The sequence below is a fragment of the Toxotes jaculatrix genome, chromosome 21 (assembly GCF_017976425.1).
Source record: "Toxotes jaculatrix isolate fToxJac2 chromosome 21, fToxJac2.pri, whole genome shotgun sequence".
Classification (NCBI taxonomy): domain Eukaryota; kingdom Metazoa; phylum Chordata; class Actinopteri; family Toxotidae; genus Toxotes; species Toxotes jaculatrix.
The window spans coordinates 20,525,615-20,544,994 of record NC_054414.1 but is presented as its reverse complement, the minus strand read 5'-3'; the positions used below and the strand labels follow the sequence as shown (position 1 = coordinate 20,544,994).

At 49.4% G+C, this 19,380-nt stretch overlaps 4 protein-coding genes across 4 annotated transcripts in view; 2 read left to right on the top strand and 2 right to left on the bottom strand.

The window, feature by feature from the left end:
• noc3l (NOC3-like DNA replication regulator) overlaps positions 1-457 on the top strand; it is a 5,591-nt gene extending 5,134 nt beyond the window's left edge. The window contains exon 13 of the mRNA XM_041029467.1: positions 368-457. Within this exon, the coding sequence (XP_040885401.1) occupies positions 368-457 (90 nt within the window). The remainder of the gene's footprint in view (positions 1-367) is intronic.
• Positions 458-8,498: 8,041 nt separating this feature from the next.
• Positions 8,499-16,081, top strand: LOC121175463 (interferon-induced protein with tetratricopeptide repeats 5-like). The gene is given in 10 exon segments (XM_041029230.1): positions 8,499-8,671; positions 12,011-12,190; positions 12,501-12,690; positions 12,819-13,010; positions 13,259-13,480; positions 13,629-13,770; positions 14,084-14,207; positions 14,353-14,494; positions 15,023-15,070; positions 15,439-16,081. Coding segments are annotated over 9 exon segments (1,422 nt in total). The 5' UTR covers positions 8,499-8,671; positions 12,011-12,026; the 3' UTR covers positions 15,637-16,081.
• Positions 8,702-10,619, bottom strand: ch25h (cholesterol 25-hydroxylase). The gene is made up of 2 exons (XM_041029231.1): positions 9,872-10,619; positions 8,702-9,732 (listed from the first exon to the last, which is right to left on the bottom strand). The coding sequence occupies exons 1-2, from the start codon at positions 10,292-10,294 to the stop codon at positions 9,400-9,402; spliced, it is 756 nt and encodes a 251-aa protein (XP_040885165.1). The 5' UTR covers positions 10,295-10,619; the 3' UTR covers positions 8,702-9,399.
• A 493-nt stretch (positions 16,082-16,574) lies between the features above and the next one.
• On the bottom strand, positions 16,575-19,380 carry LOC121201085 (nucleolar complex protein 3 homolog). Its single transcript, XM_041066707.1, has 8 exons — positions 19,266-19,380; positions 19,103-19,167; positions 18,817-18,888; positions 18,320-18,503; positions 17,775-17,903; positions 17,596-17,693; positions 16,895-16,979; positions 16,575-16,792 (listed from the first exon to the last, which is right to left on the bottom strand). The coding sequence occupies exons 4-8, from the start codon at positions 18,410-18,412 to the stop codon at positions 16,658-16,660; spliced, it is 540 nt and encodes a 179-aa protein (XP_040922641.1). The 5' UTR covers positions 18,413-18,503; positions 18,817-18,888; positions 19,103-19,167; positions 19,266-19,380; the 3' UTR covers positions 16,575-16,657.

The following is a 19,380-nucleotide window of genomic DNA, read 5'->3' as shown; positions in this document are numbered from 1 at the left end:
AATTCCCATCTGAGGAGAAACCAGACCTGACACGTCTTTCTGTGGTTGTAAGGACACTCACCCTTACCCTGTCCTAAACCTGAGCCCCAAAACCACACACACACACACACACTGATCCCGGACTCACCCCATGTTAGGACGACAGGTGATGCTACAGCTGTAACCTGATGTCCAACATCCAGCTCAGACCTCCACCTCCTGCAGAGTCTGGAGATTAAAGGACGATTCTGCTGTTTTACAAAGTCTGGACCTGGACCTGAGAACATGTAGAGAACACCTTCTCTGCCTGGACTGAGGATAAAAGCACAGGTGAAACATTTCTCTGAAGGTCTCTTTCAGTTTGATTTTACGTGACATGTATTTGCAGGTTTTCTCTGACGAGAACGAGCCTCACTCTGCTTCCATCGAGAAATCAGCGAGCGTCTCTCAGACTTTCATCATGGAGGAGAAACGCTGAGGACGACGTGGGTTATAAGAACCGTGGTGATCACCACAGTACGTCAGGAGGACACCTGTCTCTGAGAGGACAGAAGGCTTTCTGCTGACTCAGCCCTACTGGATCCCGACCTTTGACCGACTGGATCTGAGGAAGTGGAGATTTAAAGACGGAGATTGAACCTCGTGTTTTTTAAACAGACAGAAACAATTCACAGCTGTAGGTTCTGTGCTTCATCCTCTGGTGAACATGAATCTGTTCTGTGACGTGTATTTAAATCTGAGCAGCAGCTGTTGGCAGCATCTCACTGTTCATTCTCTCTTTTCCTGTCGCACAAAACACTGTTCCTGCTGTTAGTGTGTTTGAGGAGGGGGCAGCAGTCTATCTCCTTAAAAAGACAAACCCTGTAGGGAGGAGGACGGAGGGAGGACGGAGGGAGGAGGTCGGTCTGAACGCGGCGAAGAAAAGAATGTTTCCTGTTTCTGAATGTTTTGACTCAAATGTTTGGAGACGGTTTGTGTCCTCATGCAGGACGTCTGACGGCTGTCTGTGTTTGAGTCACCAAAAACTGTCCACACGTCTCACAGCACAGAAAAGCCCCTTGTAAGGAGTTGTGAAATGCATTCTGGGAAATGAAGGAAACCCGTCACTGAAGCCAAGGACTCACAGGAGGCAGACATGGACAACATGTGTCCTCTGTCCATGGATCAGGATCCACCATCGTCAGCAGTCGGCTTTGGGTTCAGGGCTCACGTTTTTCCACTGAGCTTCTTCACTTTCTTTGATCTGTTCTTCAGCGTCGTGGTGAAACTGGCAGACATGTACACACGATGTTGACGTCACTGGTGGCGAATTCCCTGTCCATGTATTTCCTGTTATCTCAATCTGACCCTGATCCCAGACCCCGCCCACTTCTCCTGTGAGATGCTTAACCTGACCCTACCATAACCTAACCAGGGCCCCAGCACCAACCACAGGGGCGGGGCAGGGCAGGGCGAAGCAGGGCAGGGTGAGGCAGGGCGGGGCAGGGTGAGGCGAGGCAGGGCAGGGTGAGGCAGGGCGGGGCAGGGCGGGGGCGGGGTGGCAGTGTTTCAAAGAGGAAATGGACTTTGACACAAGACCGACCTACTGATCCATAACATCCTGGGTATGGTCACCTACTCCAGCAGCAGCAGGTTTCACCCTGAGGGAACATCTGGAACAACAACATCTGGTCCCACCAAACCTCCAGAATCCAGTTTGGGAGGATACACAGACTGAATCAGCTGCAGCACTGTGCTCACACATCAGCAGAACCAGACACTGATCTCCAGGGGACTGGTTCTGGGGAAAGTAAGCTGGGAACCAGTGGCTGCTTCCACCTTGCAGCTGTTTGATGTAGCTCAGGATGGAGAACCACTGAGGCTCATGGGTATCGTAGTATTTGTACCAGCATGAGGTCGGAAAGTGTGGGGATGGAGATGAACCATCTCTACGTGATGAGCAGTATGCGAGAGATGTCCAGCCCCACAGCTCGGGATCACTCAGCTTCACCTTAAAAGGAAACTTTACTACGAGGAAACAAAACTTCCTGCTGCACAGACTCCGCCCACTTTACTACGCCTCTGGCACAGAACTTTCCAGGAAACTCCAGGAAAACACGAACAAGACAAGACAGAGAAGAGGAGTAAGAACAGATGAAACGTAAAACATCAAAATGGAGACAGCAGTGAGATCCATCCAAAAAAGGAAGCTGCTCAGTAAATACGAGGAGACTTGGCATCACGCTCTGCCGCCTCCTCCTCCTCATGTAAGGAGAGGAAACATGGTGGGTGTGGTCTGGCTGTGTCTGCACAGTGTGTGACTCCTCATACAGACTGAGTACAGTAGTGTTTGTCTCTGGGTGTGTGGTGTCCATCAGTATGTCCTTGTTTAGTTGTACAGTGTTCATCTGCTCCTGTGCCCCTCCCACAGTCCTTCATACCTTCACCTCCCTCCGTGATTTCAGCTCCGCACTCTCACTTCTCGTGGATCATCTGTGTTCAAACTAACATGTGTCAGTCCTGATGTCAGATGGATCATTGCTCTGCCTCAGAATCTGTGAATCCCACTCACTGTCACTTAGTTTTTCTTCCATCTGCTGAAAACACGTTTGGTTGTGGGTCACAGGCTAAATATAAACCTTTAGTGCTGTGTGGTGACAGAAGAACCAGGGGCCCGAGGGCCCGGAGAGATCGGGGGCGTCTCCTTCACCATCACCCATGTCTGCATGTCCATTGTGCTTAGCTGAGGAATCCAAAGCTGCGCTTAAAGACACAGGAAGTTTCCATCATGTCTGTTTTCAAACTACAAAACATGAGTCTGTAGAGAGTTTTAGATCTAACAATGCATGCTGGGAAATCTGCTAACACGCTGGTAGTGTTTCTTTAAAAGCTTCATCTAATCATATCGAGTCAGAAGAGCTCAGGTCAAAGTTCAGTCAACTCGAAACGAACAGCACTGAAAGATTCAAGTTACTGTGACGAGAAGCTGAGGTGACTCCACACAGTGTCACACACACTGTCACACACGGTGTCACACACACACCGTCACACACACTGTCACACACACACCGTCACACACACTGTCACACAGTGTGATTTACCTTCAGACAGTGCACCTACCAAACCCTGCTGCACGGCTCCTCTCACAAAAACTGAGTTTGGCATTTTATGCATTTTTACATGTGTTACAGTCACACAGTCATCAATGTGCTGTGAAGTGGACTTCATCTCCATTCACACACACACACACACACACACACACACACACACACACACACACACACACACACACACACACACACACACACACACACACCCTGCCTAGACTTTGACCGAAAATGGGAAACCAGCTGGACTTCTTACAGGGACGGTCTGAAACTCTTTCTGATTGGTCGACTAACATCAACACACAGCACGCCGACACACAACCAGCTCAGGAATGTGTGTGTGTGTGTGTGTGTGTGAAATCCTTTATCTGTGTGTTGGTTCAGTGTTTTTCTGTGTCAGGCAGCAGGACATTGAGCAGCTGTAGGTTAAAGACGCAGCGTGAGGGGTGGTGTGTGTGTGTGTGTGTGTATGTGTGTGTTCATTTTAAACTGTCATTGTATTTGCTGTAGAGTAAAACTAAAGCTGCCACATACTGTACATGCAGTGCAGTAAAGTGTCCGTCCACCTCTGGCTCTGCATCACTGTTATTAAACTTTTCTTACTGTAGCAGCTAAAGGTCAGAGGTCAGAGGCTCTGATACCACCCATCTCGTATGTCCTGTGCATGACTCAGACACTGAGCAGAAAATATGTGAAACGTGTGATTTTCATGTTTGAAGTTTAGCTTTCTGAATCCGAGTCACACTCAGGTTCAAAGACGCGTACCTCCTTACCGCCTGTGATGTCCTGCAGCTCCCCCTGCTGGATGCATGTGGTCAGTGCTGTGTTGCCGTAGTAACACCCCGTGGTCTGCAGGTGGTGCTGTCAGGTCAAAATCAGACCACAGGGCTGAAGCTGCTGGGGTAGTTGACAGCAGACCATTAAACCTGGAGAAGAAACCGGAGCCGATGTTTTATTTTGAAGGGCTCAGACTGGTGGATTATTAACATTTTATCTTTCATCTCTGATTTGTGTTGATGAGCTGTTACGTTTCCACATGTGCGTCAAACATGTGAAAGAAAACAACATCAACAAGCTGAGAGGAAAACTGAGGTAGAAAGGCACAGGACGCGTTTCTTTTTTTTTGGACAGTCCTGCTTCTTATCAACAAACACACCATGGAGGAAAAATGATGCAGCAGTTTCCCAGAAAACATCTGACGCTCAGTCGGACTCCACAGGAAGTCAGACACACACACAAAGGTTCTCGTCTCACATCAGTTGTGAGGACACTCACTGACGTCATGCAGTGCCGGGCCCCTCACCCAGACCTAAACCTGATTCTAACCCGAACCCAGGACCAGGTCTGAGCCCTCAGACAGACCTTTGACTTCTACAAAACTGCAAATTCTCCAAACAAACTAAATTCCTTAAAAGGTTGTCACTTTCCAAAATATCTCCAGAAATAATTTTGAAGACTGTCGTGACTTCTCGAAAAATGGTGTTACTTTCTCACGTTTCTGAAACGTCCCGCCCTAAAAGCGTCCAGCCGGCCTCACCCAGAAAGTTCAACACAGACTAAAAACAGTGGACTTTCCCTGGATTTTTTACCAGAGGACATCCGTCCTTCAGTGGACACAGAGACGTCAACTAGTTCATTCAGCTCCCTGTGCTGTTTCCTGTGTGAAGTCACAGCAGTAAAGCGAGTGAGAGACTGAGAGAAGGATTCAAGTGAAGGAGCAGAAATCAGCTCTGATTTCAAACCCTCATCAAGACGTTCAGGAACATTCAGGAACGTCACAGACTGAGGGACTGTTCCTCAGCCAGACGCGTCCGTCCTCCGGATTCTGTGAGAGGTCACACCATAAACATCTGGACTCGTTCAGCACATCAGTAATAATCTGGTCTTTCTTCTTTCGTCAGAGCCTCCATCACTTTCTACAACTGTTTCCAAAATGTTCTCTGCTTTTCAAAATATTCGTCTTTTAAATACGTCCTGACTTTTTAAGAACGTCCTCAACTTCCACATGTCAAAGCTCTTCTGTAGAAGCACAAACAAACAGCAGAGAAACACAGAATGACAAGCTGCCTTACCTTTGAAATCAGAGGACATCCAGAACCGGCAGAGACCAGCAGGACCCCAGTACACCCTCCACAGTCCAGAGAAGTCTGGTCAGACCACACAAGAACTGGGAGCTGTGGACTGATGAGAGCTGGAGAACGCTGGCAGGACCAGTGGGAACAGGGTCCTGCAGGTTTGGGGCTTCACATACAGACAGTGTCTCCATCATCGGTCCCATCCAGAGACGTCTGATGGTCCCAGATTCATCCTGCAGCCGATGGTCTGGACCCACAGAGACCTGATCTCAGGATCACGGAGTCAGTCTGGGAACACATGAAGAGACAGAGACACTGAGACAGACTAAACCCACGGAGGAACTGAGGACAGTTCTCCAAGATGCTGGAACAACCGACCTGACAGGGACCGGAGAACCTGAGTGCAGATGTACTGAGGAGAACCGGGAGGTCAGAGCAAATCCTGATCTGATTCAGGTTTTTCTCTTTGCTGGACTCTGAAGTTCACTGAGAAATAAAAACGATTCATGTTCAAAATCCTCACTTTACTTTGCAGTGATGTAATATACATGTATGAACAGGTGTCAGGTGTCAGCACCGTCACTGGGTCTCTGTAAATAAGAGGCCAGTCTGGAGCTCACCTGTGTGAACAGGTGACGACGCTGAACTGATCTGAGGATTGAACCTTTCACACTTTTGACTGTCCATGTTTCCACTGAAGGAGCTGGAGGCGCGGGACGGCAGCCAGGATCCTGCCTCAGCATGTGATCCACATCACTGACTCACTGTGAGAGTCGCCTCAGGTGTTTGTGGAGGGAAACCTTCCACATATCAGATCCAAGCTGATGAGGGCGGGGGCAGGTCTGTGCAGGCTCAGGTGAGAACACACACTGCTGCACGTCCATCAGAGACAACTTCACTGTTAGTGCTACAGTTAGCTCTGAACCAGCAGGTAACAGGTGGTAACCAGCAGGTATCAGCTCAGATATTTGCCCTCCGGTGTTGGTGGTCTGTTGTGGACCGGTGTGTGTGGGGGGTGTATCAGACCCTGAGTCCAGATGATTTTCTCTCAGTTTCTTATAATCAGAGACTCATGTGAACTGTGAGTGTAATAACTGTGTTGGACAGTGGTTGGACCGATGGATGTCCCCGGTGGTGAATCTGATGGTCCAGAGCTCTGTGCACTGCTGGTGTGTCTCTGGTCCGGTGGTCTTCCTGTTTCCTGCTGCGTGAGGAGCGAGGACCCCTGGGTCCCCCCCCCTCAGGTTTATTTCTTGTCACTGTTTCATGGAATTGTTCTGTGGAAATGTTTCCTGGGGCATTTTCAGCTTCAGAGCCTCAGAGTGATGAACTTTGACATCATTCCAGTGGGCAGACTGACTCACTTCCTTCCTGAGTTTCCTCTCAGTGAGCTCGTTGTTGTTAACTCCCTGACCTTATCACTGAATGCCTGCTGACTGTGTGGGCTTTCACTGAGGGAGGGGGGAGTTTCTCTTTCTCGGGAGTTTGTCCTCATTGTTTTGTTGAATCCAAACTGAGTGAAACTTTCTCTGAATTCTTGAATGTGGTCGACTTCCTGCACATTATTGTTGCTCAACCAATGAGACGATGAGACGATGAGTCATCTGAGCTGATCGAAAAAAAAGCTGGAAAGAAAAACAGCACAGCCTCTTTAATGATCCTCTACACTGATATCGCTTATTGTGCCCATGTGGGTCTGTAAATATCACGATGGTGGAAAGTTCCTGAAGATAAATCACATATCTGATGAAATAACAACTGAGCTGATGGAGATTCTGATTGTTTCCACATGTGGAAACCTCTGGTTTTTCTTTAGAATCTGAAGCCACCAAAGCACAGACCCTGAAAACAAAGCAGACTGTAAACAACTGACTGCATCAGCTGAACGGATTCAGTGGAAATGAACGTGGAGAAAGTATTTTCTGGTTCAGGTCGATGGAGAAGATTGATCCATGAAAAGAATGAAAACAGCTGATCAGTTTCACCTCAGCAGGTTTTTCTGTTTCCACCACGCAAAGAAGCAGAGCCCTTCCTGTGAGGCTGCTGGGCTCAGCAGCCCCGATTTAACTGCAGGAATGTGATACACACACACAAGCACACACACACACACGCACACAGACACACACACACACACTCCCTGAGCTTCTGGGAAATGAATCTCCATATTTTCTCTCAGTTTCATTTCCCAGTTTTCTGATTTCACTCCTTCACTCGATGTTTCATCTTCTCTATAAATAAAGTTTAAATCACTTCACATTCAAACTTCCTGTTTGCAGTGAACACATCATGTTAAAGGTGGTTCAGTCTGCTGAGTCACTGTTAACCGTTTGTTACTTCAGATCCTTCAGGAAAACGTTTCATTTACCGGCAGCTTTTCTGACGTGATGTTTCAGCTGAATTAATAATCTTAGTCTTTTCAGATCAGTGATTTAGACTAAAAAGCAGAAGTGTCACAGAAAAAGAGCTGAAGTTTCCACCACGTGTTGTGAAACGAGTCAGAGGAAGTTTGGTACAGTAAAGGGACATTTCACTGATCTGAGCTGAGCAGCTGATGGAGCGACTCAGCTCCGTGATTTCACCATGGGAGAAAACCCCGTTTCTCACCGTGGATGATCGATCTGAGAGGATGTGAAAATATTTGAACACCGAACAAACAGTCAGCGAACAAATACCACACCCGAGCTCACCTGTGTGTGTGAGTGTGTGAGTGATGATTACACAGTTAAATATTTGCATCACGAATCTCTGTGTGAAAAGAATTGAACCAGGAACCAAAGCTCTCTGTCAGAAACCTCTGCACTCACACACTTTGAGACCGGACCATGGTTCAGGATCATCCAGAAACCTGCACCCTGATATCAAAGCAAGTCCACCTTAAAGCAGATCCACCTTAAACAAACACAGACAAGAACAGCAGATTATTATATTATTTTTCTGTTGTGAATTTTGAATTTTTTTCATTGTGTGTGTGTGTGTGTGTGGGGGGGGGGGGGGGGGGGGGGGGGGGGGGTGTTGATTGATTGATTGATTAGAAGATGATGAGCTGGCTGTTTCATGACCTTCCTGATCTCAGCGTCTCAGAACAGATGTGTTCAAACCGCTGGAGGAAAATTTTTGATTTGTGACTGCACGTGTGTGTGTGTGTGTGTGTGTGTGATACAGAAACATCATGAAACAATTTCAAACAACCTCAGACCTGAAAACACCTGAAACCACCTGTGGAGCTGCTGCTTCAGGCTGTGGCTGTGACACGTTGGTTTATAACAGGTGTAACACTAACTACCTGCGGGTTGTGTGTGTGCAGTGACTTGATGTGGTTGTGCTGACTGAGGAACACACCTGACAGAAGCAGCTCAGGTTCAGGTTCTGTCGCAGCACCGTGGACAAAGCCTCTGTCACAGCTCGGCCTCCTGAGGACACCAGAGACAGACCATTAGAACCAGACCGGACCAACACACTACCTGGTCCTGTGGATCTGAAGGAACCAACAATCGTTCAGAGGAACCTGAAACGTCATGTGAGGGGACACAGGTGGTTTGGGTGTGGGGAAAAGATTCTCATCGACTTCGTCTTTGCTTTGATTCAGAGTTTAGTTTATTCTCAGATCACAGAGACACTTTTCACAAACCGTCACATTTCAGTCTTTCAGCCATTCGGACTCTTCAGGACATGATCCAATCTGAAAACCTTCCTCATCCTCCTGACTCACACTCTTCCTCCTCTGAGCCTCACGTCGCACTTTCACTCTTCCATCATTTCACTTTCTTTGATCCATCGGAGGCTGACGAGCAGCTCATCGGTCCTCTGTCTTTAAACAGCCGCAGCTCGTCTGTAAGTTTGTTACAGCACGCTAACGTCTAACGAAAGTTAATGAACGTTTCAATAAGAATCAACGTTTGTTCAATGTGAACATTTGTTCTCACATGTTACAGGTGATGCATCGTAGCTTCACCTGCTGGTTTAAACAAAAGAAGATTAACAAAGATCAATAAATAAATAGTAGTAAAAAATAAATACATTAATAAATGAATTTAAAAAAACACATAGAAGTGAAATATTGTGTCCAGCACCTTTATAGCCCATTTGTTTCATGTAAAAGATGAAGACTTGTGAGGAGCTGTCCACAGAGATCTGTCCCAAAGTCCAGTGACGTGTTCAAAAACACAATGAGTTCAGAATCTTTTCCATCAGACACTTCACAAAGCTTCACATCAGTCGGGTTCTTCTCCTTCGGTTTATAGACTCTTCACTTCAGGACTTCAGTCTTCTGTGCACAGTGTCCCTGCCAGCCGGTCCCAGTGGGTGAAGTAGGGGGCATAGTTGCACTTGGACTTGAGGTGGTGGAGGTCATGGTGGCGGGCCCCGCCGTACAGCCCCAGCGGCACCAGGCGGTGGGTGGCCCAGGGCAGGTCGTAGCCGCAGTGGTCCTCCACCGACAGCCAGATGTTCACCACGAAGAAGGCGAGCTCAGTGAGCGGGTGGCAGCCCAGGAGGACGGGGTTGGCGGCGGCAAAGAGGCCCAGGCTGAGAGTCTCCCAAGCTCCGGAGTACTCAGTGGTGAGGGCGGAGGTGGAGGTGTAGGTGTGGTGCATCTGGAGGTGGAGAAGAAGAAGAAACATGAAGGTGGAGGAACAACAGTGAAATCCTTTAACAGGAGAAAGAAAGCTCAGGATGAGCAGCAGAGGACGGATCACACAGGATTGAAGTTAAATTAAAACAACGTGTACGAACCTTGTGGAAGTTGCGGTACAGCCAGGGCACTCTGTGGTGCAGCAGGTGCCAAAGGAAGCTCTGGAAGTCAAAGAGCAGCAGGCAGACCAGCACCTGAGCCAGCAGCCGGGGGAGGGACGGGGCCTCCTCGGGCAGGTGGACGGGCCTCAGGTACCAGTGGATCATGGTCAGAGGAAAGATGAAGACCAGGTGGTTGTAGAGCGTCAGAGCCAGGCAGCTCCGCACTGAGGCCCAGCTTATGGAGCTCTGAGGCTGAAGCTTATACCTGCGCACCAGGGACCACCTGGAGGACAGCAGGTCCAGCAACATGAAGGGCAGGCAGAATGACAGGTAGACGGACATGGAGAAGAGGACGGGGAAGAAAGGTGAGCACAGGAGGGAGGAGTGTCCCAGGAGGAAGGTCCAGACAGGCTGCAGTAACATCCTTCATCAGACTGATCCAGTCTCTGTCGGTTTGGTCTCTGAGCCTCAGCATCAGCGGAGTTTCATCACCACAGCTGCTTTTATCAGCGCAGCACGGCAACGCCCACCAAATCTGAATCCCACCCCCACAACCTTATAAGGAGTCTTCCTGTATTCAAGCTGAGGCAGGACTCTTCCTGCAACACCACCACGTCACTGCTCTGCTTCCAGCAGATCATGTGTGAACTCGTTCATTTCCCCCTAAACACTCAGCATGACTTCACTCTGAACGACCGACCGATCAGACGATCAGACACCAAACTCACTGAGGCGAGGCTCAAAGACTACTGACCAACTTTAAAGCAGCTCAGAGGCAGGGGCAGGGGCAGGGGCAGAGGCAGGGGCAGGGTGGGCAGACGAGGCCTGAGCTGAAGCTGTGAGTTTCAGTTCACTTCAGTGTTATTTATCCAGCTCCTTCCACAATCAAACAGAGACCCAGAGTCTGACACCAGATCAGCAGAAACAGCTCCCTGTGAGCCCGGCTCATAAGGGGGACCCTCCTGCTGAGGGCCGGGCTGGGTGAGAGGAGGAAGAGGAGGAAGATAGGACAGCTGGGAATGGAGGAGAGGAGGAGAAGGACATGCAGCATATAAAACATGACACAAACAGGGTTGGACGTGGACGAGGACAGAGAGACAGCATTCAGATTACAGAACAGTGACACCTAGTGGTTTGTCAAAGGTACAGCAGCCGAATCGCTTGAACACCTGAGTGAGCTGAAAGACGTCTCAGTAAAAAGCCTGGAAACTGAACGTCTCTGCTGACAGGACGTATGAATGGACCTTACACCAGGGGTCGATGCGAACTCTCGTTTGGTATTTATTACTTTTAGGTCTGACTTTAAAACCCAGTCTGTGATGAACTGGGAGTGAATCAGGTCCCAGTAAAACAGGAGAGGAACGTGACACTGACGGTTTGGTGTTGGTATTTTCCCACAGCACATGAACACAGCACCACCCAGCTCATTGGCTGCATCCTCATTAGTTCATGTCCAACAGTGGAATCAATGAACTGTTATCCACAGTGTTATACAGTGTTCAGACTCAGCAACACACTGCAGTGAGAGACAGGAACCACATTATTCTTTGTCTCTATGTGTTCGAGAGACGAGGTCCTCACGTGACAACTCTTTGATAAACATCATTAATCTGTGTCACCTGTCCTCACTCTTCTTTACAGTATTTCAGAGGGGCAGTGAAGGCATCATCATCAGACTCGTTTCGTTTCTTGGTCTGAGTTTCTGTTTTCATCTCTGAGCTCACGGAGCAGCCAGATCAGTCAGTCAGCTCCGTTACAGAACCCATCATCATCATCATCTTCCTCGCCGTCACCATCAGGGCTCCTTTTCGGTTTCATCATGAGGTCAGTTTGCCTCAGCTCTGATTGGTCTTGGTTTACCTTTTCATCAAACCTGTGAGTGTCGTACTCGACACCTTTGGCCGTGGTTCCTCTGCAGCTCGGAGTTCACACCCTGCATGTCTCAACACGAACACCAACTTTAGTAGGACTGAGAGTAACGTCTCAGCTTCATTTTCCACTCGTCCGTCTCACATGTCCAAAAGATACAGTGGGTTCTGTTTTATGGAGGACTGAAGCTGCTGATGCTAACTGCTGACTCACGCTTCAATTTTTCCAAAGGCCATGAGTCGTTAAAAAGTTCTGAACTTTGTGTTTCAGCGATGCAGGCGAGGACATGCGCTCCAGGCTGCAGCAGCTGCAGAGTCGTTTCACCTGGGATCTGAAGAGGGAAGACTTGGAGCTGGACGACCTCAGCAGGCAGCTGCAGCACGATATCGACCTGGGGCTGGGACAGCGGGGGGCGGTGGCCCACGCCTACAGCTTCCTGGCTTATGTGAGGTACAGGACGTCGTGATGTAGAAATGAAAGATTTGGCAAAAAGCAGATGAAAACCTTCAAACTCCAAATGACCTCGGGGTGTCTGTCTGCTGCAGTCTCAGCAGATCTGTAGCATCGTGTCCTCAGTAAAGGTGAAACACTGTGGGACACTGTTCATTCCTGTTATCTCACTGTTACACTGCTGCTTTTATTTTGGTAAGCCACGTCTGGGGCAGTAATCCCAGCCTTAATTTTGAAAGCATGTTTGACTCGTGGCATTCTTCTAGTGTTTCCCAGAAATGATGCAGGTGTGCCACCTGTCTCTAACCAGGTATCTTCAGGATCAACTGGAGGAGGCGGAGTCACTTCTCAAGCAATCAGAGGAGAAGACCAGAGAGTGTTTTGGTGAGGAAAGCGAGCGACGGCTCATCGTGACGTATGGAGACCTGGCCTGGCTGAAGTACCACAGCGGAGACTACAAACAGTCACAAACCTACTGTCAGAGAGTCGACCACATACTTGTATGTATACAAACGACAGACATACATACGTCTGTCTGTCTGTCTGACATACAGATGTGGAAAAGTCCTGTTACAAACCGTCCTTCAGTGGCTCAGGTAAGACTCTTCCTGTATCTCGATCCCTGCAGGTGAAGTATACCGCTGATTCCTCCTCTGATCTCCATCCAGAGGTTTATGGAGAAAAGGGCTGGACCTTCCTCAAGTTCTCCAAGTCCTACTATCCCAAAGCCATCGACTGTTTCCACAAAGCACTGGAGCTGTAGCCTGATAGCTGCGAGTGGAACAACGGCTACGCTATCGCCCTCTATCGCACAGAACCGGTACTTTGATCACTTCATCAATCAGTCAGAATGATTTGCTCCATCGATATGTTCACAGCCAATGAATTAATGGGTGATTTAACCAAGTAATTCCCACTTGTCAGCCAGCTGTAACCCTCAGCTTTTCCAAACACCAGCGTGTAGTTCAGTGATCGGTGGCATGTCGGTATGAAGGATAACACACTTCAGCTTTCTTCAGCTTCTTTGGTTCGTGTAGTCCAGCAAATTAACTTTGGTCCGATCTGCAGGATAGTTCAGAAACATATCCCGAGGAGTCACCGGCCACCAAACAGCTCCGTCGAGCCCTGGAGATCAACCCCGATGATGGCGTCCTGCTGTCCATGCTGGCTCTGAAGCTGGTCATCTACCAGAAGCACAGAGAGGCTGACGGTCTGATAGAGAGAGCGCTGGAGCTCGGACCCGACGACACTCAAATCATCCGCTATGCAGCCAAATACCTTCGCAAGCAGGTAGCTCCACTTCATGTCTGGTAAATATCAGTTTAGATGAAAGAATCTCGACGCGCTCACACATCAGGTCTGTGCCGATGATGATGGATCTGATGTGGGTCTGAGAGCCTGCAGATAAAATCCTACACTATGTTTTTACCTGTTCCAGAACCACCTGGATCAGTCGATTGATCTGCTGCGGAGAGTGCTACGGAGGAGCAGCCAATCGGCTTTCATCCACCACCAGCTGGGTCTGTGCTACATGAGGAAGAAGAGTCAACTGTTACCCCGAAGACCCCAGCCCGAGAGAGGTACCCCTCACCGTACAGCACAGTCTACTGATGATACCCTATCATATACTCTGCAGTACTGAACTGTACTATAATAGTATACTATGGTATGCTGTGCTCTACTATATACTATATACTTTATAATATATACTATATACTATATATAGTAACATCAGGGTTTTAAATGTGCCCCCCCCCCCGGACTGTTTCCCAGTCTGACCCCTCCCAGTTTCACAAATCATTAAAGCAGCCGATGACGTTTACAGCAGAGGAATCAGTAATCAGGTACAGAATGTCATGACCTGCACGTATTCATGATCCTACGCTGTGACAGAGGTGCAGCGCTGGAGGCGTCTCAGCATTTCCCACCTGGAGGAAGCCATCAGGCTGAAGAGCTCCTTCAACCACGCCAAGGCTGCTCTGGCCCTGCAGTACGCCGAGGAGAAGGACCGAGCCAGGTACGGTGCTGGGGTTCGCTCCCTCTCGCCTCCGTCGGGTTCCTGAAGCTTTACAGAAACAGTGAATTGACAGATTGATCGGCAGGTTAATCGTTCATCCAGAGTCTGCGTCAGTGTGGATGAATTGCTCCACGTCTCTCTGCAGAGCTCAGGAGATGTTCAGTGATGTGTTGGAGAAGTTGGAAGACGAACCTGAAAGCATCCGTCAGTTTATCTATCGCTGCTACGCCGAATTCTGCCACTACCACAGCATCGAGAAAGAGCTCGCCATCACCTACTACAGCAAGGTACAGCTCCGTTCAGACGGGGCGGGGGCTCTGCTCAGCGATTTGCATCCTGTTAATTCACTTCACAGAAAAATTCAAATCACTCACCAGAAGTACGGTGGCCCCAGTGGACAAAACCGTGTGACAGCACAAACATTAAGGGAAACCCAAGCACAGACGACAGGGAAGAGAGAAGTAGAAGCTTTACCTGATCCTGCTGGGAGCGGGCTGCTGGGATGGGGCTGCTGGGATGGGGCTGCTGGGATGGGGCTGCTGGGAGCGGGCTGCTGGGATGGGGCTGCTCTCTCTGGGCTCGAATCAGGAGCCGAGCTGCTGAGTCCTCTCAATATTCAGAATCTAATTGGTCAGTTTCTCACTTCATAACATACTATTTCTGCTTTGGCTCCTGTATGTGTCCTTAAGGGCCACCGTACTTTAGTAGTACAGAATAATTATTCCTTCTGTCCTCTGGTCTTCAAACGAGCCACCAAAGGTTTAAACAATCCTCAGAAAACTGATCTCTCCGTCCTACTGGATTCTGTCCTACAGGGTCTGGAGCTCAGCACCAGGACGTCGGACAGGAAGCGCTGCATTAAGGTCTGTCACCTTCTCACTGCGGTTTCTCATCACAGTCAGTCCCCTTCAGTCTGATGCCATTACATGTATGTTCTGATGATCAGGAGTCATGTAACATACACAGACGAGCTGAGACACGATGACCGTCCGGGCCCGAGTTGGAGCTGTAGCAGCATGTGGAGCAGCAGGATGTTCAGGAGGTCGTCAGGGTCAGGGGTCAGGGTTTTTTGAAGTGGTCCGATGCACATGTGCATGTGTGTCAGTGTGCGAGCGTGTGTGTATAATCTAACACAGAGCCTTTCAATTAGCAACCCTAATCCCGTGACCTCTGACCCTCTGAATGTAACCTGCTGAAAACAGGAAGTCACCTACATATGTTTTTTCCCCAGAAACTGAAGCAGATTGCAGAGCGACGTCTCGTCAAAGACCCCAATAACACCAGGGCCTATGGCATTCTGGGAGAGGTAGCCAAGGCTGAGGGCGAGCGGAGGAAGGCAGTGGGGTATTACGAGAAAGCTCTGGAAAGTGACGGGAACAACGCAGAGTATCTGTCGGCTCTGTGTGAGCTGCGTCTGGAGCTGGACTGATCCTGTACGAGGACGACTCTATGATCCAGTCCTGAATGAACCAGGTCCCAGTGAAACACTGACTCTGGCTCCAGCTGGAACTTCAATGTCCAGTGAAAGAAAACAAGACAAGAGAAGAACAACCAAGAGGACAAACACAGGGTTCCTGAGAGAGAGGAGAACACGACAGCCCATCTCTGAGGTGGTCACTCTGTGTGTCCTCTCAGAACCAGAGCCAGTGTTCTGATGGCTGATCTGGTTCATACTCTGTACCTATATGATGCTGGTTTCTGGGTAACTGTGGCTGCTGGTGCATGGTTTGATGGTTAGAGACAGGATCAGGGAGAGGAGACGGATTTTACTGCTTCCACACTTTTCTCTTATCTTTGCTACTTTTTGTGAAACGCTGCAGTTTTTCAGGCAAATAAAGTCGATTGAAACTAATCTGAGAGTAAAACTTTAAAGGACTGTGTCAAAAACCATCCCCCTTCTAGGAGCTGCTGAATCCACTGCAACCTTACGCTTCTAAACTTCCTAACATCCCCCATGGCATTATGGGAACTGTAAAACTACTGAAGGGAACTGGTCCTTCCTACCTCCAGGCCCGTGGTTGAACCCTACCCCTTGACCCGACCGCTGCCGCCGCCTCTGGACGTTCAGCTGTCCCATCGCTCAGAGGACCCTGTGGTCCCCCATCTGGAACAGAGTCCTCTGTTCTGGATCCACCGTGAAGAACCGGACTGAAGTCAGGACCGCGGAGTCTGACCGTCGTCTTCTGCAGGTGAAAAAAACACCTTTTACTGCCTCATGTCTTAAGTTCACCCTGCAGCACTGAACTCACCTTCATTCAGTTCTTTAAAGCAGCGGTTCTCAAACCTGCCCCCCCCCCCATCCGCCCCCCCCACCCCCTCAGAAGCCCCCACCCCGCAGAGATTCATGTTTTCAAGATGAGTTAGAAAATAATTTTATTCATTTAAGAATTCAGAACAAACAAAACCAGGGGAAACCTCAAAGTGTGTGTGTGTGTGTATGTGTGTGTGTGTCAGTGATGGGTGGGTGTGTGTGCTGTGTGTTGTGTTGCTGTAAAGTCCAGCTGCGTCTCCTCGGCAGCGGTCAGGACGCTCTGGACTCGTCTCTGCAGCTCGGTGTCCAGCAGCGTGGCTCCGATCGTTCGATCCTGATAAACAAAGAAAAGAAGAAACTTTGGTGAATGTTTGGACGTAAACACGAGGTCAAAGGTCGTCTGCTGGAGAGATTAGAATCAGTTTGGTTTCTCTACCTTCTTCTTTGTGCCGGGCGGTGCTACCGGGGGGTTAAAGGTCATGTCTCTGACACTGTAATCACCAAACAGCTCCACCGGAGACCTGCACAGGAAGTCAACACAAACGCACAATATGAACACCAGCATCTTTAGAACCTGCTGTTTTGGTTTGTCTCCTGTCCAACGTGACTCGTCCATCATTCTTGTCTTGGACACGTTTGTTCACGCCTACATACGAGTGCGAGCGTCAGGACGCTCGCTGCACTTCCTGTAATGGTCGCCGTGTCATTAATACCGAACGTTAACAGGGAGATCCACTGCAGCGAAACAAACGCTCACAATTTCTCCCTCAGCAGCATCAACAAATGACAGACATGCGCTCGACCATGTGACCATGTGACAGGTCGTGCTCAGGGAGGCGGGACAGGACACAGGCAGATAAATCTGAGACAGTGAGACATTCAAACACCAGAGAATGAAAAACGAAAAGTCGCACAGAAGAACATTTTCTACACGAGACAGCCGAACACGTGATGAGGCGTACGATCCGTTAAACATGTGACGTGTCCTGTACCAGGAATCCAGCCAATCACAATGCTGGAAACCATGGGCTCATTTCTGGGTGAGAAAACTGTGGAATCTCATTTCGACCGCATCGTGCAGCAGGTGTTACTGTGTGACGAGGCCGAGACGCCTGAGGGGCGACCGGCCGTTCATACCTGCGGCTCAGCTGCACTCCGAGCGCCGCCGACCCTTCGCTGGGAGCTCCCTGACACAGGTGAGCCGCGAACTGACGCACCGCCGGGTGGTAATGTCTCTGTGAACACACAGGATGATAGGACAAGTATATACACCTGCAGAGTGTGTGTGTGTACCTGCAGTGTGTGTGTGTGTGTACCTGCAGTGTGTGTAGCTCCCACAGTGCTGTGTTCTGAGCGTTGCAGTGTTCAGGTTCATCCAGCTCCGGCAGGTAGAAGCCGCTGCCCTGAACCTCGTTATCCAGGAGGAAATCACACTTTGGGAAGGACTGAGACACACACACACACACACACACACACACACACACACACTATATTTAGACAGGTACAGATAAAGTATTTGTTCAATGGATGAACCACATGAAACTGGACCCAGGTTCCCTGTTTATTTAAACAGTTACACACTCACACACAGACTCTCTCACACACACACACACACACACACACACACACACACACACACAGACTCTCACACACACACACTCTCTCACACACACACTCACACACACTCACACACACACTCACACACAGACTCTCTCACACTCACACACAGACTCTCTCACACACACACACACACACACACACACACACACACACACACAGACTCTCACACACACACACTCTCTCACACACACTCTCACACACACTCACACACACACTCACACACACTCACACACACACTCACATGCATGGTGGCTCTGTTGGAGGCGAGGATCCCCACGCTGGCGTTGGGCAGCACGTGCAGACTGAGCGTGCTCAGTCGTTTGATGAATGCCATCGCCCTCTGCAGGGGTCACCTGTTTCCTGCGGCGGGTCAGCATTACGTCCAGGCACCGCAGCACAAATGATGATGTCATCACTGGGCGCCCCTGGGTCAGACAGAACTGTTTAATGTTGAGCAGTTTTCATCTTAACTCCTGACACACACACTCAGTCATAACAAGACTGTTCCAGCCTCAGCGCTTCGCGGCAGGCGTGACCTGCACAGGCGTGACCCGCACAGGCCGTGACCCGCACAGGCGTGACCTGCACAGGCGTGACCCTGCACAGGCGTGACCCGCACAGGCGTGACCCTGCACAGGCGTGACCTGCACAGGCGTGACCCTGCACAGGCGTGACCCTGCACAGGCGTGACCCGCACAGGCGTGACCTGCACAGGTGAAACAACCACATGACACTGACCTGCGTGCAGCTGCAGCAGCATTTTGTAGAGCTGAGAGTAAAAGGTGAGAGGGTCGATGTTCAGAACGTCACCTGACCACACAAACACAAACGTGAACTTTATTGATTCATGAAGGTGACCTCTGACCTCCTGACTGTCAGCTGACCAGAGTTTCATAATATCCATCTGCCCTTTCAAAATAAAATGATCTTTTAGAATTTCTGTTTGATGACCAACTTTATTCTGAAAGTATAAACTGAATTTATTTTTCTCCACACACACACACACACACACACACACTCTGACCTTGTCCTGACAGGATGGTGAAAACTGTCTGGATGCAGTGGAGACCTCTCCCGATTGGTCAGATCCTGCAAATATCACATCATTGATCAATAATCAACCGATCGATCAGTGTGTGACTGACAGCTGGTTGTTGGTGAGGGGCGGGGTCGAGCTGAATACTCACTCCTGACTGGATGAGGTTCTGAAGCACCATTGAGCAGGTCGTCAAAGAACTCCAGGTTGATCAGGTGAGCAAAACTGACAGGAAGTGACATCACAGTGTTACTACAGTACTAGTG